Below are 25518 nucleotides of genomic sequence, written 5' to 3' on the forward strand. Positions count from 1 at the left end.
TTAAAAAAAAAAATCACTTCACTCTAACTTGATTGCTGCGTCAGAAAAATGCCAAAATGGCAGTATAAAAGTGCCTTTTACTTCATGTTCTTGTGTCGACAAGCCTTTTACTTGCTCCTTCTGAAAGTTGAATGAAAAGGATCTTGTGTACATGCTCTGTTCATACTTCGTACTCTACTTGGAAAGAGGAATTTTATCTCTGGTCTCCGTGCTGCTGAGCCTTCGAATTCTAGCTATGCAGTTGTTTTCTTTTCAGAGACTTGACCCGCCGGCGAATCCGTAGTACTTTGTTAAGGCTCGATTTGGTATTACAGTGGATTAAGATAATGTTGGCTAGCGGGATATCTTTTAGCAGGATCTACTTGGCTAGCTGTTCCGTTTGGTTAAATCATGTTTTAAAGATAGGTATAGTTGCCAACATGGATTTCTTCAAATGACATGCAGATGAGGTACTTTATCCTATCACTCATTTTGCACTGAGATTTCTGCAGTACATATGTTATTTGTCCTATATGCAGTACACAAATCTCAGTACAAAATTGAATGGTGTAGATGCAACACGTCACCCGCAAGCTATTGTGATAGTACATTTTCACTACAGTTGCCCACTTAATGATAACAGAAAATATGGTTTTGTTACCGCTGACTGAAGAAAAATCCACGTCAAAAGGATTAGCCTGCCATTGGATCACAAATTTTGTTAAGACTATAATCTGAGTAACTAACAAGGTGCCTGCAGGTCGCTTAGGACTCTACTATCCTCGTTCCTCAAAGTTGCCGTCCCATTTTTTCCATCTCTGGTTCAAAGTCCAGTCGAAGGGGACGGACACTCAGCACAATGGAAAGAATCCAACATCTTTGGAAATAAACAATTCTATTGCATCCTCAATGCAACATCTTCGGAAAGAATCCAACATCACAACGGAAATATAACCGCATCACAACGGAAATATAACCGCATCACAACAATACAAACCTTATGGTAAAATGCGACAAGGCCAGACAAGCTGCTACATAATCCGATCGTTTGGTACAATTTTTTGCATTTTATGTGGAGGGGCTGAATAAGGCCAGTCCCATAGTATTTTCTAACCAGATATTGACGATCCCATCGGACATAACGCCTTTGATGGTGAAGTGGTTATGTAGCACATATACTATAGAGGAGTTTGAAGTTACCTATGGACTAGATCGTGTTTCCTTTGTATTCTCCGTCCCTCTCTCCCTCATGCTCAAGTTCACTGTTCAAATTATTCAACTTATTTATATCTATACTCCTATAAAATAGATGAGTTATAACAGGTCTAAACGATCTTCATCTTACATCTTGGAAACTTCCAATCAACTATTAGTATTAAAAAATATTAACACACTATTATTTTCTTTCATCTATATCAAATAACTAGAATCAATTTATATCTTATATAATAAGTAGACATAGAATACAAGAGTTATACATGAGCTTTTGATATCCTACTGTTCACGAGCCTTAATCATATGGCTCAAATTAGTACTTAGGATCCTACTAATTACATAATGTAATAAAATTCCTTAATCCCCTCTCGTAGACAACAACCAATCACCTCCCATGCCTCACATTTTTCACATTAAACTCCGAGCCCACTTCGCTATGCTGTGTGTTGAAGGTTAGCTCGACCTCCTTTCCTTTCCTTTCTATACAATTTCCTTTCCCTGTGCAAAAATGAGTATGTTTTCGTTATCTTATGTTGAGAAGCTTTAAGGATGCATCATTAGGTTTGCTTTTCAATTGTTTTTTTTTTTTGAAATTTTTTGACAGTCATAATGTTATTGATTTTATGTTTGTATAGCACGTGCGTGGTTGCTAGTATTCGAAAAAGGTTTGGGATTTTGACTTGAAGTTTGAAACTTGAATCGTGAACTTTCAACCCTAAACTTTCTGAAAACTATTTCAACTAGACTTTGAACCTTTATGGTTCAAGAAAACCAGAATCTTCAGCTATACCCATGGGCATGCAAGATACTCCCGATTTAACTAATACGTGATAAATAAAATATTTCATCAACTAAAGCGTGGCTATATCGATGCTTGGGACAAACGTCAAATGTTACATTTTCAACCTAAAGAATGAAACTTTGAAAGTGATATGTTCTAAAGAAAAGGAATAAAAATGATCTACGAGAGTCCAAAACAAAAACGAAAAAGGTGATTTACGAAGGCCTAGCTAGGAAGCCTTCTAACAAGCTTCCTTCCCAGATCTCGCAGTGGAGGCAGCACGAGATGACGCTCCCGTGGTGGCTCGCCACCACGGCGTGCGCTCCGCCGCCTGCTGCCTCCTTCGCTGATCTGCTCGCGTTCCTCTTCCTCTCCCCATGCCCGCAACGCGCGCTCGTTGGCGCCGTTGACCTCGTATTCATCGCCGCCTCCCTCGTCATCGTCGTCTGCCGCCTCCGAAGAGGAGACCCGAGTGCTGCTGCTCCCGAACGCGAGGCGCTCCTGCAGAAGCCTTCTCAGCCAGCGCCGCCGCTCTTCCGATATGCGGTCGCGCTCGGGGTGTCCGCCGTCTTCGCCGCGGCGTCCGTCGTCCTCCTCGCGCTCGCGCTCCTGCTTCTGCCGAGCACGCCGTGGCGCGCCGTGGAGTCCGCCTTCCTCGTCGCTCAAGCCGTTGCGCATGGCGTGGCCGCGTGGACCGTCGTCTCGTCGGGGAGAGGAGCTGGAGTTGCCTCCGCCGCGCACCCGGCGCACCTCCGCGTGTTCTGGCTCGCTACCGCCCTCGGCGCCGTGCTTTTTGCCGCTTCGGCGGCGGTCCGCGGCGCCGACGGCTCGCTGCTCTTCCCGGACGATGTTCTCGCTTTCGTCGGCCTGCTCGTCTTGCTGCCTATGGCGTACGTAGCGGTCACTGGCTTCACAGGCCACGACGCCGGCGCGGGCGAAGGTGAAACAGAGCACACCGGCGCGGATGCGCCCGCCACACCGTACGCCACCGCATCGTTCCTTTGGCGAGCGACGTTCAGCTGGATCAGCCCGCTCATCTCCAAGGGGTACGTAGCTGACTCCCTCACCGCTGAAGACGTGCCCTCGGTCTCGGCCGGCCACCGCGCCGAGGCGTCGTACGCTCTGTTCATGTCCAACTGGCCGACGCAGGGGTCGCGGCACCCGGTGGCCGTCGCGCTGTGGCTGTCCTTCTGGCCGCAGCTCGTACTGACCGCGGCTCTCGGCCTCTCGGGCATGGCGGCCAGTTACATCGGCCCGTCGCTCATCGACCATTTCGTCGAGTTCATCCGCCGCGGCGGCACGGCGTGGGAGGGCCTCCAGTTAGTCCTCATCCTGGTCGTCGGCAAGGCGGTCGAGACGCTGGCGTCACACCACTACAACTTCCAGGGGCAGCTTCTGGGCATGCGCATCCGCGGCGCGCTGCAGACCGCGCTGTACCGCAAGTCGCTGCGCCTATCCACCGGCGCGCGCCGGTCGCACGGCACCGGTGCCATCGTGAACTACATGCAGGTGGATGCTGGGATGGTGTCCTCCGCCATGCACGGACTCCATGACCTGTGGCTGATGCCGCTGCAGATCGTGGTGGCGCTGCTCCTCCTGTATGCCTACCTCGGCGCCGCCGTGCTCATGACGCTTGCCGTCATCGCTGCAGTGACCGTGATCACAGCGTTCGCCAACAAGCTCAACCTGTCGTGCCAGCTCAAGTTCCTCAGCGTCCGCGACAGCCGCATCAAGGCCATCACCGAGATGCTGAACCACATGCGCGTCATCAAGCTGCAGGCCTGGGAGGAGACGTTCGGCGACAAGGTGCGCGAGCTCCGGCAGGCCGAGCTGGGTTGGCTGGTGAAGATCATGCTCTTCATGTGCGCCAGCAACATGGTGTTCTCGAGTGGCCCGCTCGCCATGACCGTGCTCGTGTTCGGGACGTACCTCGCCTCCGGAGGGGTGCTCGACGCCGGCAAAGTGTTCACGGCCACGGCGTTCTTCGGTATGCTCGACGGCCCCATGCGGAACTTCCCGCAGACGATCGTCTCGTCCATGCAGGCGTTCGTGTCGCTCGGCAGGCTGAACAAGTTCCTGGCGGACACCGAGATCGACAGCAGGGCAGTGGAGCGCGTCGAGAGCATTGCCGCGGGCACGGTGGCCGTGAAGGTGCAAGGCGGAGTGTTTGCGTGGGACGTACCGGGCGGCGAGGTGAATGGCAAGGATGGCCGGCCGGGCCATGGCGCGGAGCAGAATGACCCGGAGATGGAGACGGTGCTGAAGGGGATTGACGTGGAGGTGAGGAGGGGTGAGCTTGCTGCGGTGGTCGGGATGGTGGGTTCCGGCAAGTCGTCTCTGCTGTCTTGCATCATGGGAGAGATGCACAAGGTCTCCGGCAAGGTGAGTGTGCTGACTTCACATTCCGATCAGAATTTGGTATTAGGCACATCGTCACATTATTCCTCACGTAAAAAATAGAGAGAAAGAGATCCTAAATTTTAACTAGCTGATTTTGAAAATGAACCTAAATGTCGAAATATTAGAATATACCGTAAGATTAGTTAAAAGTCACTCCAGAAATAATAGTGAAACCGTAAGTTTTAAGCCCAATTGCGATTTGAGGTTACCTATGCACATGACCACGCCCAAGGGATTCCCCTTGCGGGCGAAATTCTCGTCATGAAGGGATTTTCGTTCTCTTCAGCGCTCCAACGGTTTCCTTTCACGTTTCTCTTCACGACAGGATTCTCAAAGTCATTCCCTTCAAGACGGGATTCTCTCTTCTTTCCTTTCGTGATTTCCCTCAAAGGAAAACTGTTGGAGATGAGAGAAAATAAAGGAAATAGGAAAGGGGAAGGGAATCGGAAAGAGAACGAAATGAAGGAAATATGGTTAGGGATGGTCCTAGGAATCCAACAATTTATCGTAGCTCAAGTTCGGAGACGACGATTATACATCGTTTTCTATGCCTAGCCTAAGAGCATCTTCAAAAACTTTTCTAAAACTTACTCTCTATATTCTTATATAAGGAGTCATTCTAAAAAAAAATTCTATTCCTATATTGCTACAATTTCCAACAGACTCTCTATACCCCACTCCTTATATTCTAACAGCTCTGTCGGAGGGTGAACTCCTCAAACGGAGATCCGGAGGGACCCCCTTTGAGATTCAGCCGGGGGATGATTCTGAATCCGCTTTGCGGGTGGAATAAATGGGCGTAAATGAGATGCATGTGGAATGGAATGATCGGATGCAGGAAGTAGTAAAAGGGGATTTTTAGATAGGTTCGGGCCGCACTGAGCGTAACACCCTACTCATGTGTGTATGCTATAAATGCTCTGAGAATGTCTCTCTGAGTATCCGTTGAGTTACAGAAATATTTGTCTAGTCTAGAGCTACGTGCTCCTTATTCTTCGGCTGATCTATGCTTCGGTGCTTGTCACCGGTTGTCTGAAATTGACTCAGTTCATATCGAACTCTACTTCGCCTGTCTTTCTCCGGGGAGCTCGCCCGGCTTATATGCCCGCCGGGGTGATAGCGTGCCTAGAAAGGATGGCGCGAGTTCCAAGGCGCCATGAATGAAAAGCAACCATCATGGGCTGCTGCACGAGGTGACGGGGAGGGTTGAAAATGAGCCCCCGTCCGTTCTTGTTCGTCATCATACCGTTCTTCAACGGGCGCCGCGGGGAGGGCCCACCGGGCAGCCATCAAGCAGCCCGGTGTGCCCGCCCCGTCAAAGCAGGTCTGACGCAGCAGGGCGGCAGGCGGGGCGCCTCGAGCTCTGCGACATTATCCCGAGACGCGCCGGATGACGCGGGATGGGACCTGTGCATTAAATGTCCCCATGCCCCCCTGCCAGGCCGTAGCAGGGCTGACAGCAAGCGTGGGGGGAGCAGTTGGAAGTGATAGGCCACGCGCCCTCTTAAATGCAGCATCGGGCCTCTCACCAGCTGACACCTCACCGCTGGGCCCCTGTGGAGGCCACCGGCGAAGGACTTCTCAGGCCCTCGGGGAACCGAGTGCTCGGGGGCCACTGTTCGCCGCCCCGAGCACTCTCTCCCGGATATGCCCTTTCTCGATCCTCGGGGAACCGAGTGCTGGGGGACCACTGTTCATGGCGCCGAGCACTCTCTCCTGGAACTGACTGTTCGGGTCCTCAGGGAACCGAGTGCTCGGGGGCCACTGTTCATGGCCCCGAGCACTCTCTCCCGGAATCGATTTCCCTTGGGTCCTCAGGGAACTTGGGTGTTTGGGGGGCCACTATTCGCAGCCCCGAGCACCCTCTTCCCGGTACTTAGCTTTCCTTGTCGTCGGGGGACTTGAGTGCTTGGGGGCCACTGTTTGCAGCCCCGAGCACTCTCTTCCCGGTACTTGGTCTTCTCGGGTCATCGGAGAACTCGGGTACTCGGGGACCACTGTTCATGGCCCCGAGCACCCTCTCCCAGGACTTGGTCTTCTCGGGTCATCGGGGAACTCGAGGACCATTGTTTATGGCCCCGAGCACCCTCTCTCGGGACTTGTTATTCTCGTACCTCGGGGAGATAACCCCCGCGGGAGGGCGCCACGTGGCACTCTGCTGTTCTGGCCTCGGGACTCAGGGACCCTGGTTCCTGTGTCACCGACAGGCTCCCTCTCCTATCTCACCGACGGGTGGACCCTAGCTGTCAACTCCATCTCTCTCCTGAACTCCTCCACACATGCGTAGCAGAGGGGATCGATTTTGACTAGCCGTTGACTGCTTGCCGGCGACGAACGGTGGCGAAGTCTGATGGATGGGTGGTACCAAGATGTTCAGCGCACCGAGGCGAACCCATGTGTGGGTCGGCGATGACATGCATGCCGACGAAGTGCGGCGACGGCTGTTGGGTGCGATGGTGGCAGTGTGATTCGGCTTGGGTGAGGGGAGGGAAAGGGCTGGAGAGCTTCAGTTAAGCACGATGGAGGTCACGGGTGGGGAGGTGCTGGAGCGGCCGATCGACGGAGAGGTCGGAGGGGATCTTGAGGTGGCGGACAGAGTAGGAAAGGGTGGCGCGGGCGAAGCTCTAGTCGGGCGTTGGCTTAGGAGGCCGAGGGCGAGCTCCGGCGCTATCTGCTTGGACAGAGGATTGCCAAGGTGGTGGGCTCGGGGGGCAGTCGAGTTAGCGCGAGAGGTGATTTAGGTGCCAGTAAATATTAAGAGTGAGATTGATAAGTTGTTGGAGCTAGGATTTAAATAAAATTTTCTAAATTTAACTATAGAGAGTGAGATTAGAAAACTCTAGAAGATGCTCTAACTGGAAACCGAGTTAGCATATTTGACTGTCTCTAAAGAAAAATACGAGATGCTGTATCTAAGCAATAATGGAAATAGACATATCCGTATTCGAGACAAAATAATGTTCTTGTTTTCATCCTCCCCTCTTTTACCATTAAATATTGTTCTTGTTTTCAAGATCTTTTTGCGGTATCCAAGCCATCTGAGCCGAAGGGCTTGCGCGAGTTTAGTGAGGAATTTAATTTCCATTGTACATGGCAGTGCATTGGTCTCCTGGTTCTTTTATGACTATGTGTGGTGCTACCAGCCAGGCATCCACGGGATTTGCCGATGGAATATGATGGTATCGACGGAATAGTCCGATACCTTGTACTAGTAGTTTGGATTCTAGTTGGACTTGGACCCGAACTTCCAATCAAAGTCATCAGATAATGATGCCTTGGAGATTGTTGCCCTCTGCAATTAATTGTAGTCTGTATTGCTTGGTCAATATTACATGTTGCTAGCCCGAACTGATGCTAATATACTACAGCAGTACCTAACCAGCTCGGCTACCAACACGGCAACACCTCCTAAATATGTTATATGAAACGATTATTTTACATGCTAAGCAGGAGCAGTAGCTAGCACCTAGCACTAGCAGTGCGGGTTGATTTAGAAGTGCGATTCTATTTTCAACAACTTCAATTGTGTGATTGTAAAAATAGTTGCATTTGCTATACAGCTGGTTAATCTACATTGTTATTGTTTTGTCTCCACCCAAATAAGCGGTGCAGATTATTTTCCCTTCACTTGATTAATGAAAATTTATAAAAAAAATTATCGACGATTGGTGAACCACCGATCTTACGAACTTATAGAAGAGGTAGATGATGCTTCAAGTAGACGAATTAAAGAACATACAGAGGGATTTTTATACAGGTTCAAACCTTTCTTAGGTAATAGTCCTACGTACTGTTTATCTTGTATTACTCTCTGAGACAGTTACAAAGAGGTTGTGTGGTTAGTCTAGATGAATTTAAAACTAGTCGGATGGCTCTCTTGCGTGTAGTCGTGGAGAAATGAATACGGATCTAACTACAGAAGGCTTGAGGGATCAAAGCTTCCACATGCTTCAATGGTGTATTGTGTCTTCTGATAACTTATCCTCCGCAGGGTCCCCTGGCTTCGTATATATAGAGGGGTTATCGTATGGCCTCTGGAGTCATTTCTTTCCATTTTTGAAAATAAACTTCCCTGTTATCGAGATATCCTGGGTATCAATGTGCAGTTTATATACGCACAAGGATTCCCTTATCAAAGATAAAGATATGCCCCGAGAATAATGGAAAACCATAATGTCTGGATATGGTAGTTCTATACTACTAATTGTCAAGCCCCCACCAGTATGTGATATGAGGCTTCGACGGATCAAAGTCTTGGTCAACAAAGATAAGCATTTCGACCGACCGTATCATTGAGTAGAACTCGGATTCCTGATTAGGATAGTGCATCTAAATAGATTCTCAGGATCTTCGGGTCGTCTACTAGGGATTTTGAATGCCTTCGAGTTCTTTAGCGAGACCTCAAGAAGATATTCCATCCGAGTAGTATTTCCGATTTGCCCAAAAAATATCATTCCAACCTTATGAAAGGACAGGGGAGAAAAGACTTATGGCTGGTCGGGTTTGAAATTTGAACTGTCGTAGTGGAGATTTTGGATAGTAGTGAGAATCTTTTACCTGACAATAAATCATGATGACGCTAGGGAAACGTACGTGCTTGGCAGTGTAATGCATTGGGTTCTCTGGATTACTGCCCCAATCGCTCCCGCATGCATCGGGCATTAAATGAGACATGATATTGAAGTAGGAGATCGTGGCCTAATGTCATGCTCAGAACCACCACAGTGTTAGTCAAAGAACCGTTCTGAGAGCCTCCACCCCATATAAAGCGAGACGGAGAGCCCACATAACGTTTACCTCTTCCGTCATCGTTCACCTCCCATCATTTCCTTGTGTGTCTCTTGCTTTCATCTGCTTACAAAACCCTAAAACCTCCAACTGCCACCTCTTCGACGCCATGGGCTACAAGAAGATCTAGAGGGTAGAGAGCTCTTTCGCCGGCACTATGGCAATCGCGATCCCGCCCTGGCCGGAATCTAAGATCTCGAAGGAGGCGTTGGCCAAGGAAGAGTAAGAGGTCATCCCCTCGCGCTGCGGCGGTGGGTGAGGTGATCCCCAGTCCAAACACCACTTGGACTGTCATCTTCCTTGACTTCTTTTGCTACGGCTTCCACTTTCCCCTTCCAACTTTTTCCTTGAGGTGCTTAGTTTTTATAGCCTTAAACTCATCCACCTCAACCCTAACTCCATTGTGATGCTTAACGTCTTCGCACACATGTGCGAGGTCTTCTTGGGCATTCGCCTATCTCTTGACCTCTTTAGGTACTTCTATCTTCTTAAGGGGTTCCTAGGCACCAAGAGTTTGCCACCAAGAGTTCCTGGTTATGGTGGCACAAAAAGTGGTTCTATTGCCAGCCCAACCCACTTGAACTCCCTTACAGGGGTCTTGCTCCGTTGTTGAGGCCTGCATGGACGAAAGAGCCGAAGGAGAATGCCATCCGCTGGATTCTTGTTGCCAAGATCTGGTATCTTAAGGGGCGGGGGCTAATGGTGTACGATGTTGCCAAGGACTTCATTAAGTGTCACCTGAGCCCTTTGAGGTTGAGGATTTCTGGTGCTTGGCAATTCACGGCTGAGGAAGACCTGGCTCGAGAAGGTGATACAGGTACCGACTGATCCCGAGCTGCTGTTAGGGAAGCTGCATGCTGATTTCTTACGAAACATTTTTTTTTATAGAACTTCTGCCAAAAGTGGTGGAGCAGAGGACCAGGCTTCTGCTCAACACAACCCTCGAGTTCGCTCTCTTTAACATCCCAGTCCCCATCGTAGAGATGGAGGCCGATGCTTAGGAGAGGATCTTGTCGATGAGCCTCACGATCCTTCTCATTTTCTCATTTCTTCTTCTTTCTGAGTAGTCATTTACCACGGTGATGACTGTTGTGAATCGTGAAGCTCCCCAGGCGTGGGCAGCCTAACCCGAAAGCCGAGAACGTGGGTGTTCGGGACGAGCACTCAGATGACATCCATATCATGGGGACTAAAGGCCCAAGTAGGAGCAGGGCTGGTGCTATGTCACCGGCTACATCCTTTATCGATGGCGACGCACTGGATGAGGACGACTTCTTGACAGGTGATGTCTCACCTGTTAGGGACCCCACACTACCACAACCACCAGCGTTTGACCCCTCATCCCCGTCTTCATTTGCAGCCCCTAAGGTTCTTGCCCCAGGAATGACTCGTGCAGATCCAACACTAACTCCAACTACCGAGGAGCTGATCCTTACTACAACCACCGTGGACCCGATCCTCACTGCAGCACTCAGAGCTCTTGCACCGACTCTGGTAAGTTTAAGCATTTAACCAAAGCCTTTGTAATCATGGTAGTTGACTCCAAGTGCATTTAGGTGCCGGCACAAGATCGCGGAAAGACAGTCGTTGGCGCAGGCGCATCGAGCGAGATGCCCATACACATGCCAGAGGTAGAGACAGGAGGAGATGGCATCGAGAAGCAATCCAAAAGGCCAACCTCCATCCTAGTCCCACTGAAAACCTCCCGGGCCAAGAAGCAGCTCAAGTATGTGTTGTCGTCATGGACATCTTTCCTATGTTTTGTAGGAGCAGAAGTTTTAGCTTCCCTTCTTGCAGGACGCTCGAAGTGCTACCTCCAACCACCAAGTCTCGACCCCTCCAGATCCTGGACCTCACATCCTCCAAGGGGGTGGGAGCAAGTCCGGCAAGCCCTTGGCATGGGCCAACCAAGCTAGGAAGTGGAGGTCACAACACCCCAGGAAGCCGCAAAAAAGTTCTTCAGGCTGCCCGGGGACATACCTGGAAGGAGATCGTTCAAGGTCCGAGTGGTCACCACCCGGAGATGGCCGTCACCTCCTTCTTCGTGGTAAGCATTTCCCTGCAAGACAACCAATTAATCAACAAAATAACAGGTACTGACCTGAAGTTTTGTAGCTCCTCGTGTCACGGATGGACAAGCTTCACGACGAGATCTAGTGGCTATCGCTCAAGTAACCTAACTCGAGAAGGAGGCCATCGAGATGTGCCACCAACTCTCCCAGGAGGTCATTGAGAAGGAGAACATGCACGCGGAGCTGGAGGTCCGGGCGAAATGTAAGCTCCTGATAACACAGACATGGCACCTTTTCACCTTCTCATTCTAAACGTGATGTCCTGTAGAACTTTCCAAGATCCGTGATGCTCTAGCCCAAGAGGGGGCTCGAATGTCCGCCGCCCGACAACAGCTTGTCGCAGCCCTTGATGTCTTCCAGGAGGCGCTTGCTAGAGTCAGGATTCAGGTGGAGCCCGTGGGAGACGCCGATGCAGTCGGGCTAGGCACCTGGACGACCAAGCTTGCTGAGGTCTACGGAGGGCTTTGAATGAAGGTGGCCGAGCACATCTCGAGCTAAGCCCGATGAGGTACAGAGGAAGTAGTCGCCCAGGTGCTGGCCATACTGAAGGTGCGCTACAAGAACATCAACATCGATGTTCTTCAAGAGGACTTCCCGAGGGAGACGGATGAGGAGTTGGTGCAGAAGGTGGAGGAGATTCTCAGGCCGACCAAGGCTTATGGGGACGCGATGGACTTTGGGCTTGGGTCATCGCCTTGAAACTTTTATCTTGTAGTCTGTAATAAAGAACTCGATAACTTGTTAGACTTTTAGGAATTTTTATCTTAAATATTTGCATTTTATGTGGGTACCCAGTGCTGGATGCGTTCAATTGCATGTCGTGATGTCCTTACTTCTTCCTTTGATTAGTTAAGGACATGTTAGTCACTAGTTCGGAGTGCTTACTATGGTCAGCCTTAGGTTCGTTTGAGTGGGAGGCGTCATAGCCTTGGGGCACTCATGAAACACGATAAGAAACTTTTTTCCAACCCCAAAGTCACAACGTAACGATCCCTCCCTTCACGTTAGAATCTGCTTTCAGAATGTACACAATATATCGTTATTGGTTTCTAGTACTAAGTACCTATTAAGCCCCCAACTGTCTGCTCTGGAAGGTTTTTTTGGGTAGGTAGTCTAAATGAATAATATAATAAAGCGAAGAGAGCTAATATTGCCTATTGGTTGTAGAAAAAACTTTCCACAACCCCGAGTGCATGCACGGGATGAGGTACCCAGAAGGTGGTTACCTCGTTGTCAGGCATTAGAATGCATAGGAAGACAAGTAAGGTAGAAAAGAATTCAAGTGACTTTCTAAGAGATATGATCTTTATTATTACGAATGTACTTTTAGTACTTACACTTGGGACTTACAGATCTAATTGGTGTTCCTCGAGCTATTATGAACCTAATATATTAAACATAAATGACACAGACTATATTAAGCCGATAAGCAGGGACCATACTACTTTGGAGATAGCGCAGCGCTATTACGTGGGATCCAAACTAGTCGTGGAACCATATCATAGGATTATCGGGTTTGCTTCTCGAGGCGCTATGGTCCTAGTCATGATGAAGAATTCTCGTTCACCTTAATCCTTGAGCTATTAGGTTCCTTGCCAGGTTGGAGTTGAGACGCCATATCAATACTCCGCTTGTCGCAGCGGAGACTTGCCTTAGGGCCACCCCGGATGGTAATGATTCCTTTGGGTCCCAAGATCTTCACACACTGGTATGCGTAGTACGTGTCAGCCATGAATTTAGCCAGAGTTGGTCGCCCTAAGATGGCATTGTATGTCGTCTCAAAGTCAACCATGTCAAACAAAATATTTTCCGTCTAGAAGTTTTCATGCTTCCCAAAGGTGACGGGGAGCAATATCTGGCTGATGGGAGTGGCCGTTGATCTGGGTAACATGCTGTGAAAGGCTTGCGTAATTGGCTTGATGGCAGATCAGGAAATCTGCATCGCTTCAAGTGCACCTGCGAAGAGGATGTTGAGGGAACTCCCTCGATCGATGAGCACCTGGGAGACCTTGCAACTATTGATCATAGGCTCAACCACTATCGGGAAGCAGCCTGGCAGTATAAAGTTCTCCAAGCAATCATTCTAGCTGAACGAGATCTTGACTTTCGACTACTTTATGGCCTAGCGATCCTTGGGGGTAGCAGCTAAGACTTCTCGGGCCACCATCTTGTACGCGCTTGGACTCGTAGGACGCAAAACCACCAAACATGTGGTCGACTGTCCTCTCATCCGGCTGGAAAGACATCGGGTTTGAGTCGTCCTCGCTGCTGCTAGAGCTGGAGTCCGTGTTATAGGCTGTGACCTGGGTCTTCTTTCCTAGGGCTTTTTTTTTATCTTGGCCTTGACCATCTTCTTCTAGACATGGCACTCATGGAGGCTATGGTTGTCAGTTTGATGGAGATCGCACAAAGCTTGCCATCACTCTCATCACTACGTGGTGTGTAGCTCTTGCTCCGAGATGAACTGGAGCGCTTGTCAGGACGAATATCGAGTAGATCTGCAAAAACTTTGTCAGCTTTGGCTTTCTTGCCTTACCTCCCTTGGAGTTCTTCTTACGCTTGCTCTTGGCCACATCGATGCCGAGCCCGGACTGGGGGAATTTGATTCCTTAAGCCCTCTCCTTGACAAACAGGAGCGCCTCTTTGGCCTTGGGCGCTATGTCGACTATCTTCATAAGCTCCTTCTTAGAGACGTCTTCAACGTATCATCGGCTCCTAGCCCCTTGAGTGAATTCTTGGATGATATTATAGTTGCTTATCTTAGGGATGGTATTCCAGGTGTTGCTGAAGCAGTGCATGAACTCGCGTAAGGTTTCTTTCTCCCTTTGTTTGCAATGGTAGAGATCATTTTTTGTTCTAGGGCGAATGTACGTATCCTGAAAGATAGCTTAGAATATATCGCAGAGCTGCTCCCACGAGTAGATTGTTCCTGGTAATAGATTGGTCAACCAGTTTCTGACTGCCCCTTCAAGGTCGTGGGAAGGTAGTTTGCCATTATCTTCTCATCCCCACCAACCGCTTAGATTGTCGTGGTGTAGATTTGGTGGAACTCAATGGGATTCGTGCTCCCATTGTACTTCTCAATCAACCAGGGGCGGAAACATAGCGGATAGTTCACGTTCTAAAGATCTGGAGAGAAGGCCTGGTACCCGTTGATGGCCTTGCTTGGTCCGGGCAACCTTGGGTGTTTTATCCACAGGGGTCGGAGATCGGCTCCGACTAGAGTGGTGTCGGGGCCTCCTCCGATCAGATCGCCGAGGCACGATTGATGCCTCCTCAAGGGTCTTCAAGTGTCTTCACTGGTTGATAACTTCACGCAGGTCGTTGATCGGATGATCTCTGACCAGCGAGGTCCTTTGGTTGTTGGTTGCTTGGTTATTTCCCCGGGTTGTCTTGTTCTGAGGATTGCACCTCCCTAAATCTGATCCATCACACAAAGGTGCGGTGCGAGACTTCCCCTGATTAGAGCTATTCCCGGCGACGGGTAGATGAGAGTTCTCGGCCTGGGTGATGGCCTCCTTCACCATGCTGGTCATCGAGTTGATGCAGCCCTTACCGGCAGGGGTTGTTAGATCTGCAGTTGGATGATGCATGACAGCCTCTTGTAGAAGAAAGAGCCTCTATGCCATTGTAGATCTAAAGTATCGAACCCCCTGTTGATGGTCAGGAGACGTTAAACCCTGTGCTCCATTGGGATTTTTGATCTAGGGAGGTGTGGCCAACGAAAGCTGACCATCGCCCGGAACCGGAGTAGTGGGGATCTTCATGTTTGCAGGATCGTCATCATGATTACCCAGACCATCATCCCCGTCTTCAATGGCGAAGACTTCTTGGGGGTAATCTCCACTAGAGAAGGAGTCTAGATCTATAATGGATTTGTCATCGGATTGCTCTGGTAGGTATCTCGACAATCCATGTTGTCAGAAGTTGTGGGGGAGGATCCCGACTTGTGATGAACATCGCTTTCGTGATTGTCTTGGCAGCTGAGTGGTTCAAATTTGATGTTGTAGGCTTTGGCGCACTGATCCATGAAGTGACTTATCTCATCGTCGGAGTCATCGCCAGATAGCTCTTCGTCGACGTCCACCCGATCGATCACCGGCGCGTCGGTTGAGGGGGTGAAGTTGTTGTAGAACCTGTTGTCTGAGAAGCTGGTTCTCAGTGTAGGCTTGGGCGAAGTCGATGGCATGTCGTATGTATATGTTTCATCGCCTATTGTTATAATCTCCATGGACGGCGCCAGCTGTCGACGATTGGTGAACCGCCGATCTTACAAACTTGTAGAAGAGATAGAGGACGTTTTAAGTAGACGAATCAAAGAACATACAGAGGGGATTTTATACAAGTTCAGACATCCCTTAGCGTAATAGCTCTACGTCCTGTTTGTCTTGTATTACTCTCTGAGAGTGTTAAAGGGGGGTGTGTGACTAGCTTAGATGAATCTAAACCTAGTCGGATGGCTCCCTTGTGTGTAGTCGTGGAGAAGCGAATTCAGATCTATCTGTAGAAGGCTTGGGGATCAGAATTTCCACAAGCTTCAATGACGTGTTGTGTCTTCTGATGATTTATCCTCTACAGGATCCCCTGGCTCCATATATATAGGGGGTCGTCGTATGGCCTCTGGAGTCCTTCCTTCACGTTCTTGGAGATAAATTTCCCTATTTATGAGATATCTTGGGTATCTATAAGCAGTTTCCATATGTTTAGGGATTTCCTTCCCAAAAATAAAGATACGCCCAAGATATGCCCCGAGAGTAACGGAAAATCTTGGCGTATCTAGATATGGTAGTTCTATACTACTCATTGTCAATTTTCCTTTGTTACAGATTAATGTTGGAATTTCTATTTGATAAAAAGTGCGGAAATTCCTAGTCCTCAATGGAGGAGGTGCTCATCAGTTGTTTATAGATATATATTTATAGGAACCTTGAAGGCTAGAGCTAAATCAACAAACACTGGTGGTGCTCCATGCAGAATGATGCCATTCCTATAAGCAGTGAAGGCCAAGGGGGGCCATGGCCCCTCCTAATAACATCAAAACCCTTAATATAGCATTGATGCTAGGTAATACATCATCTAATTATATAAAGATTAGTACACAATCCTTTGAATGGCCCCCAAAAAATTGGCGCAAGCTCTGCCACTGCCTATAAGGCTATAAGAACCTGGCATAATCAACTCAGATGATGTTACCAGTAACCAAATAGCTGCTGGTGCTCTATCTTGCTTCTTGCCAATGCACTCTTCCCTGTACCATATTTAGCTTATTGTTGCAAGTACCAAAACAAGAGGTCAGTTTCTGATGACCCTAGGTGATACTCAATTGAAAGCACAGTAGGTACAACCAGGGTGTAGACCTGATAAGCCGTCAATTGTAATTCTTGCAGTCCAGCCTGGTGCACCATCACATGATGTTGAATTCTCCTGAATATTTGTATATGTGATGTTTGATTGCAAAGTATTGTGGAAGATGGTTTGCATCCATCCATCAGAACTACCACAGAACTGAGAACTATGCTTTCTTTGGCTGTAAAAAATGTGTAATATTTGAGTTTCCAAGAAAAAAAAACTAGGGAAAGTTGCAGTAGAAGACACTCCAGACTCTCGTTCAGTTTTTTCTCTGAACAGCTAGGCTTCTGTACTACATTTTCTTGTGGAAGATTTAAATTCAACTGTAAGTACCATAGAATGAGGTGTGCATCCGAAAATGTGTAGTGTTTGGTTTTCTTAAAAAAATCAGAGCAAGTTACAGTAGAGGACGCTCCATACCATCATTCAGTTTTGGTCTCTTAACAGATAGGCTTTTGTAGAAATTAATGTCACTTACAGGAACTTAATCTTACAGAAGAAAATTATTATGTTGACTCAATAGTGGAGCATATGTTCTAGGAAGAGATTCATTTTATGGATAGTTAGCTATCCTCCCGTCTCTTTCTTCACACTAAGTGATACTTCACAGATTGTGGTATCAGGAGAAATACAGCACGAAGTCCAAACATTAATATTTTAGATCTCACCGGATTCTGGATTGAGACACCGAAATTGCATTTAAAGCATCTTATTTGTAGCCAAATAACATATACACACACCTATTATGTCAATATGTTTTTTCAGAACATTTAACTTCCGTCTTATCTCTGTTTTCTCTTTGATATAGGTTAGCGTATGTGGAAGCACAGCGTTTGTTGCTCAGACCGCTTGGATCCAAAATGGAACAATTCAAGAGAACATTTTATTTGGAAAACCGATGAACCCAGAGAGATATTCAGAAATCATACGTGCTTGTTGCCTGGAAAAAGATTTAGAAATGATGGAGTTTGGTGACCAAACTGAAATAGGAGAGCGAGGGATCAATCTCAGTGGGGGTCAGAAACAACGCATTCAGCTTGCAAGAGCAGTTTATCAAGATTGTGATATATACCTTCTTGATGACATCTTTAGTGCAGTTGATGCTCATACTGGATCAACTATTTTCACGGTGAATCCTAATTTCTTTCATTTTATTTTCACGTTATGTTTTGGCAATTTCATTTAGTTGTTTACATTTAAAACAAATGTAAGTGATGCAACATAATGAGAAAGTGGAGACTCAAACTTGCAACAAACCACATCGGCTAGATTTTACTCCAATATTCACAAAGAAATTTCAAAATCAGATACCCAGAGAGAAATATCCAGTTATCCTGAACTAGCAAAAGATACTGAATTTGGCCCTTGAATTAAATTTTTGTTGATATCTCAATGAACTCTCTGATTTCGGTTGAATTTAGTCTTTTAAATGTCTGCTCTTGTAGCCTTGTCAAGGTTCACTAGGCCTCATACGTGACACCTCTCAATTGTCATGGGAAAGTGACTTGTATTCTTTTACCCCATTTGGCTGTCTAAAACTAATGCTCAGGGACCTTGCAAACCATGCAAATCATATATCTTGACCTGTCATACATGAGATTTTATTAGAGAAGAAACTGACAGAATAGTGATGAGAATTTTTTAAAGAAATTAAATGGAACCTTGCATAAGAATCTGTTGAATTCAGTAAGAATGCGTAATTTGCGCAGAATCATGATGGTATGGAATCTGTTCACAACAAGGTGGACTCATGAGCTGCTACTTTCCAGTGCTGTTTGTTCTTTACTGTAACTTCTGTTATTACAAAAGGAAGTTCTTGCAAACAAGTAGAGACCTATGGCTAGTATTTTATCCCAGTTCTTAAGCTGTACTTTTAGCCCAGTTCTTAAGATGTATTCTAACACTAGGCTATGTTCTGCAGGAATGTCTGAAGGGCATACTCAAGAATAAGACTATTTTTCTTGTGACTCACCAAGTGGATTTTTTGCAAAATGTGGATACCGTATTTGTAAGTTTCATGTTCAAACCGTCCGTATTTCTCTTTGAGGAAATAGATTCGTAATACATTCTTCCTTCAGAAAAGAAGATCAACTTGACCATATTGCACAATTACAGTGGTTAGTAGCAATGTTTCCTTTTTGGTTCTTGAAGTAGGGAAAAGAAACAGAGATATTCACATCTGTGGTTCCTAGAAAAATTATATACTTTCTTACTCAAGTCTATTTAATTTATTTCAGTTTTCTTTGGCTATGGACATATGCTGCATTGCGATATATTGTTTTTAGAAAAAGGAACAAGGTTCCGGCCTTTTGCATCAACCGATGCATATAGCCTCAGTTCATTATTACAAAGTTTCATCATTCATCATGAAGGAAACAAGATAAATAAAAAGCTTAACCACATAGTCTAAGGTTGTACGGTCATCCATGCTTGGAGAAAATTTGCATTGCCACCACATCCAAACAGTGGCATGCCTTCAGGATATCTTCCCTTTCTGTTTCCTTTTGTAGCAACCTCCGGAAGCGCAACCAATATGTTCCCCCGAAAATTACATGCATCAAATTCATATTAGTTTTTTTTTAAAAAAAAAACAATGTCATTGCGGCAGAGCTAAATAGACCAAAAGGTGGCAGCTACCCCAATTAGGACCCGTGATTTAGTAAAAGCTCCCCTCATCCTTAGCCAATTCCCCATTATGTGGATCATGTTGCTAGATTTTTGGATTCCCAAGGCAATAGTAATTATGTTCCAAATGGATCTAGCAAGATGACACTCATAGAATAAATGCTCTATGTTTTCATTGTGGTTACAGAAAACTACATTTTAAGCTACCATTCCAATTTCTTTTGGTCAAATTATCCTTGGTCAAGAGCACTCCTCTACATAAATATTACAAGAAAACCTTGATCTTGAGAGGGAGCTTAAGCTTCCATAGACCTTTTATAGAGACGTATATGGTTTGTATCATCATTTCTTTGTACATTGAATGAACCGAGAATTTAGCATTTGTTGATGCAAACCCCAATTAAAAGAATCTCGGCCATTGCATAAATAAACATGCACTAGTTTAGTCACCATATTATGCCAAGCATTTTGCTTATCCCCAATAATTGGTCTACGGAAAGAAAGATTTAGCGGTATGGAACTCATGACTTCTGCCACCGTGGAATGTTTCCTTCTGACTACATTATACAGTGAAGGATACTGATCACTCAGAGGATTATTACCTAACCAAGTATCATTCCAGAATCTAGTTTAGCATCCATCCTTAATCTGAAAAGTTTCCCATTTAAGGAATTTCGGTTTCACTTTCATGAGTCCAGACCAGAAGTGGGAATCTCCTGGTCTTCCTTCAACTTGAGTGAGAGATTTTCTACCTAGGTATTTATTTCTGAGCATTTTTTGTCAAACCCCATCCTCATTAAACAGTCTAAACAGCCACTTGCTGAGAAGACAAGTATTCATCACTGATAGATTAGTAATGCCTAATCCACCTTGATCTTTAGGTTGGCAAAGGATGTCCCATCGAGCAAGTCGATATTTCTTTTTATGATTATCACCTTGCCAAAAAAAAGGGATCCAAGATAATCCAGTAGTTTTAGCACACCCCGAGGGACTTCAAAGAAAGACATCATAAAAACTAGAAGACAACTTAGTACTGAGATTAGAAGTACTAATCAACCTCTAACAGACATAAGCTTCCCCTTCCAGCTGCTCAGTTTCCTCTCAAACTTTTCTTCAACCCCCTTCCAGTCAATATTCCTTAGCTTCCTGTGAATCATCGGAATGCCAAGGTATCTGAAGGGCAAAGATCCAATATCGCATCCAAACAATTGTGTGTACTTGCCTTCACATTGTTTAGCTGCCCCGAAGCAAAAGATCTCATTTTTATGAAAGTTAATCTAAAGCCCAGATAATTGTTCGAAAACAAAAAGCAAGAGTTTTATATTTTTTGCTTGCTCAAGGTTATGATCCATGAATATGATGGTGTCATCTACATATTATAGAATAGATAAGCCATCATCAATCAAGTGTGGAACAACTCCAGTGATTTGTCCATCCCTTTTGGCTTTAGATATTAATACTGCAAGCATATTGATTACAATATTGAAAAGGATGGGCAATAGGGGGTCTCCCTGTCTTAGACTTTTTTGTTTGGAAATAAGGTCCAACATCATTGTTAACTTTAATTCCAGCATGACCCCCAGACACAAAGTTTTTTATCCAATCACACCATTATGTTGAGAATCCTTTCATTCTCAAAGTCTGCTGGAGAAAGGGCCATTTAACGTTGTCATATGCTTTCTTGAAGTCAATTTTCAGGATGACGCTATTTTGTTTTTTCCTATGCAACTCATGAATAGTCTCATGAAGAATTATCACTCCTTCCATTATGTTACGACCAGCCATGAATGCAATTTGAGATAGGCTAATTACTTTTTCAGCAACTGTGCATATCCGATTTGTGGCAACTTTAGTGAATATTTTAACAGGAACAGGAGGATGGACTTGTAATTAGAGAGGCCAATCTTAAGAAATATATTACAAAATATTATAAAGGCCTTTTTGGTAAATTGGAGCAAAATAATTTTGCGATGGATGAATCACTAATTAGTGATACTCCTCAAGTAAGTGAAAGGGAAAATGAGATCCTTACTGCTCCTTTTGTAGAGGAGGAGATAAAGAGGGCAATTTTCCAAAGTGAGCATAATAAAGCGCCTGGTCCTGATGACTTTCTTGCTGAATTCTACCAGATTTTCTGGGAAATCATCAAAGATGATCTCATGGCATTATTCAAGAATTTTCACCAAGGACAATTATCTATTTTCAGCCTTAACTTCAGTGTCATTACCCTTATTCCTAAAAAGAGTAGTGCGTTGAAAATTCAAGAATATCGTCCGATTTGCCTTCTTAATATCAACTTTAAAATATTCACTAAAGTTGCCACAAATCGGATATGCACAGTTGCTGAAAAAGTAATTAGTCCATCTCAAACTGCATTCATGTCTGGTTGCAACATAATGGAAGGAGTGATAATAGAAATTAAACAACGTTAGCTTGTGTGTGAACATGCAGGTAATGAAAGATGGGCTCGTCATCCAGTCTGGGGTCTATTATGAGTTACTAGCATCATGCTCAGAATTTTCAGCTCTTGTTGCTGCTCATCATAGTTCAATGGAGATGACAGGGCAACAAGCGTGCCATGTTCAGAACACTGGGAGTTCTCAGCCTACCAAATCCAGTAATGAAAAAGGTGAAACGATTGCTATTGCACCAAGCAAAGAAGGAGGTTCCTCTAAGCTGATCCAGGAAGAGGAAAAGGAGAGTGGCCGAGTAAGCTGGCGTGCGTACAAGCTATACATGACCGAGGCCTGGGGTTGGCAGGGTGTTCTGGTCTTTGTAGCCGTGTCACTGCTGTCAGAGGGCTTCAGTATGGCAAGTAACTACTGGCTGTCATACGAAACATCAGGAGGCGCCATGTTTGACACTTCCATATTTCTTGGTGTTTATGTTTCGATAGTTGCTGCCACAATTGTATGCGAAATGATCAGCACTCTTGTTGTGACATTCTCGGGGCTTCGATCAGCCCAGGCCTTTTTCAACAAGATGTTTGACAGCGTTCTACGAGCTCCAATGTCTTTTTTTGACACCACTCCTTCAGGAAGGATCCTAAGCCGGGTATGTATTTTGTAGCAACTAGCCATAGATTTACTTTGTTGTATTGTACATGTACACGATCGCTTTTTTTCCAGCAATTTATGTACATGATCACTTGTTCTTGAAGTGGTGCTAATCTTTCGCCCATTTTAGGCATCATCGGACCAAATGAAAATTGATGTTGTCCTTGTGTTCTATGTTGGTTTCGCCACATCATTGGGCATTTCAGTGGTTACCAGCATTGCCGTTACTTGCCAAGTTGCATGGCCGTCAGTCATAGCAGTACTTCCGCTACTGCTTTTGAACATTTGGTACCGGGTGTGGTCCATCTTCCACGATGCATCTCAGATGACTGAAATCATTGTTCTTCATACTACTTAAGACTCCTAGTTGAATCATAATGAATTGAATTTCCTTCTTTTCGTCATGTTTTTCAGAATCGTTATATTGCAACATCTCGAGAGCTTACTCGTCTTCAAGGAGTAACAGAGGCGCCGGTTATTGATCACCTTACGGAAACCTTTTTGGGTGCTCCAACTGTAAGGTGCTTTAGAAAGGAGGATGAGTTCTACCAGACCAACTTGGACAGAATCAATTCGAATTTGCGCATGTCTTTTCATAACTACGCGGCTAGTGAGTGGCTTGGATTTCGCCTGGAGCTAATTGGCACACTAATTTTGTCTATAACTGCTTTTCTCATGATCAGCTTGCCTGGCAATTTCATCAAGAAAGGTAATATTATAATCTCCATTAGTTTAGTGCTCATAAAAGTTTGTGTGATGTGGCAGACTAGAATTGATACTCATGTACTAGGTCCTCAAGTCTTTTAGGGATAATATACTAGAAATAAATGAATTGCTAAGTAGGAATGAAATGTGTCACTGGGTGAATTTGAATGTCCCGACGTCAAATGCAATCCTTTGTAGATGGTTCAATCTTTGTAGGAGCAATGATGAAGAATAAATTCTTTGTTGAAGCACTTCAAGTCAAGATGCAAGAGTTTGCTGTCGCTTCGTTGTATATATGGTCCAAGCCGAATACTCAAAAAGGATTACTGATGAATTCTACTTAAAGTTATATTTCTATATGTTCTCTGTTCAATTCTTCGTGAGCTTCAAATGCATGGCTTTGTGATGCAGAATTCGTTGGCATGTCCCTTTCCTATGGTCTTTCTCTCAATTCCTTGGTGTACTACACAATTCTCGTAAGCTGTATGATAGAAAATGACATGGTAGCCGTGGAGAGGGTGAATCAGTACAGTACTATCCCTTCCGAGGCAGCATGGCAAGTGGCAGATTGTCTTCCCTCACCAAATTGGCCCAGCCGAGGAGATATTGACGTCAAAGATCTAAAGGTCAACATTATTTTATCTGTATCAGTTTCTTCTAGTACTCTAAGTGACTAAGAGAAATGAGCAATATTAGTACTACTCTTTTCAGGTTAGGTATCGGCAAAACACTCCTCTAATCTTGAAAGGTATTACGATAAGTATTAAGAGTGGGGAAAAGATTGGAGTTGTGGGAAGGACTGGCAGTGGCAAATCGACTCTAGTCCAGGCTTTATTCAGGCTTGTGGAGCCTGCAGAAGGCCAGATCATCATCGATGGTGTCAATATCTCCACTTTGGGGCTTCATGATCTCAGATCTCGCTTTGGTGTGATTCCCCAAGAGCCTGTGCTCTTTGAAGGAACTGTAAGGAGCAACATCGACCCAACTGGGCAGTATTCTGAGGCTGAGATATGGCAGGTACAAGCTAGATTAAGTTACTCTGTTTTTCGAAACATGAACTCCCTCTTGGATTGGATGCATAAGCATAACTGTTATTTTTTCTTATTGAGCCTGATATGTTTATTTTTATTTATCTGCAGGTCCTCGGGTGTTGCCAGCTGAAGGATATAGTAGCTTCAAAACCAGAAAAGCTTGACGCACTAGGTTTGCTATTCGTAAACAATTTTTTTTCTTCTAAAAAAACGCTCTAAAGTGTTCCAACTCGTCCAAGATGAGTCAATTATTTTCTTAAATGGCAGACTTGTGAACTTGTATAAAATTGATATCTCCTTAAATCAGTCTAGGGTCCCGCAAACTTATAGACTTATTGGCTTAAATCAGTCTAGTGATCTGCACCACAATTTACTCGTTTCTCGTCTTTTTTTTCTTCTTGTAGCAAGATAGATAACCAGGTGAGATGTTTTCTTGTCCATTGCTTGTTCTTTGCAGTTGCCGACATGGGGGAGAACTGGAGTCTAGGGCAGAAGCAGCTCCTCTGCTTCGGCCGCGTTATACTGAAACGAAGCCGGATCCTCTTCATGGATGAGGCAACCGCTTCTGTTGATTCTCAAACGGATGCAGCGATCCAGAGGATCATCCGAGGGGAGTTCGCCGAGTCTACTGTCATCAGCATTGCACATCGTATAGCGACAGTCATGGACAGCGATAGAGTTCTGGTGCTGGATGCAGGTAAGCCTTTGCACTCACTGATCATCCCCTACCTTTCCCTTTCCCCTGCACGATTCTCCCAAAAATAAATTACGCGTCACTGGAGAATTCATTTGTTTTCCTTGTATTGAGATTCTTTTTTCTTGCTTGTGTTCAAGCTTTGCGTATGTGTTGTATCTGTCTGTTTCAGGGCTAGTGAAAGAGTTCGACGCACCCTCCAAGTTGATGGGGAGGCCGTCACTCTTTGGCGCCATGGTTCAGGAGTACACAGCGCGCTCTTCTAGCTCGCAGGGAACGGATGATGACACCATATTTTCACCGCAAAGCCGATAGACTTGGAACCACAAAGCTAGGTATATTAGTATACAACACCTGACGAAAGGGGAAATAAATTATCGGAGAGATTTTGCAAGCTTGCAATTGCAAGCACAATGCGTTGTAATTTCCTGTTCACGAGTGGACCGACGTTCATGCAGGCAGAGAACAGACATCAATGAGGTCCCATTTGGACACAGTAGTTTCAATGGATTTTATAGGAGATAGCTCAAAACTCGGAGGATGATTTTTGCATTTTAAGTTATTTGTACATGACCCACAAATCACTAAGAGAGTCTCTCAACTAAGAAACAATAAATATTCTCTCTGGTACAATCAAAATGCTTTTTACTGACGTGAGACTGTGGGAGAAGCTAAGAGACTACTGAAGTGTCAAAATTCGATACCTGGACGTTTCTTGTCCATCAGGATACAATCAAAATTGAAGTGTCCATCAGGATATCTTGTCACTTTTTAATTGAGATTTGTGGAACCGTTCGCTCCTGCTTTTTCACGGGTTTTCAAC

At 45.6% G+C, this 25518-nt stretch overlaps 1 protein-coding gene across 1 annotated transcript; it reads left to right on the forward strand.

Moving 5' to 3' along the window:
* Positions 1-2192: 2192 nt before the first annotated feature.
* Positions 2193-25355, forward strand: LOC133923922 (ABC transporter C family member 4-like). The gene is made up of 11 exons (XM_062369232.1): positions 2193-4357; positions 17393-17713; positions 18506-18592; positions 21661-22263; positions 22396-22560; positions 22680-22974; positions 23382-23596; positions 23682-23987; positions 24110-24173; positions 24459-24698; positions 24868-25355. Exons 1-11 carry the CDS (start codon positions 2261-2263, stop codon positions 25008-25010), a joined length of 4536 nt encoding a protein of 1511 aa, XP_062225216.1. The 5' UTR covers positions 2193-2260; the 3' UTR covers positions 25011-25355.
* Positions 25356-25518: the final 163 nt, after the last annotated feature.

This window comes from Phragmites australis, chromosome 7 (genome assembly GCF_958298935.1).
Source record: "Phragmites australis chromosome 7, lpPhrAust1.1, whole genome shotgun sequence".
NCBI lineage: Eukaryota > Viridiplantae > Streptophyta > Magnoliopsida > Poales > Poaceae > Phragmites > Phragmites australis.

Bases quoted from the DNA above. Each gene is read 5' to 3' on its own strand.
- LOC133923922 (XM_062369232.1), top strand. From the start codon at position 2,261: ATGACGCTCCCGTGGTGGCTCGCCACCACGGCGTGCGCTCCGCCGCCT. The intron at 4,358-17,392 runs GTGAGTGTGCTG...TCTTTGATATAG, and splicing joins TGCACAAGGTCTCCGGCAAG to GTTAGCGTATGTGGAAGCAC. The intron at 23,597-23,681 runs GTCAACATTATT...TACTCTTTTCAG, and splicing joins TTGACGTCAAAGATCTAAAG to GTTAGGTATCGGCAAAACAC.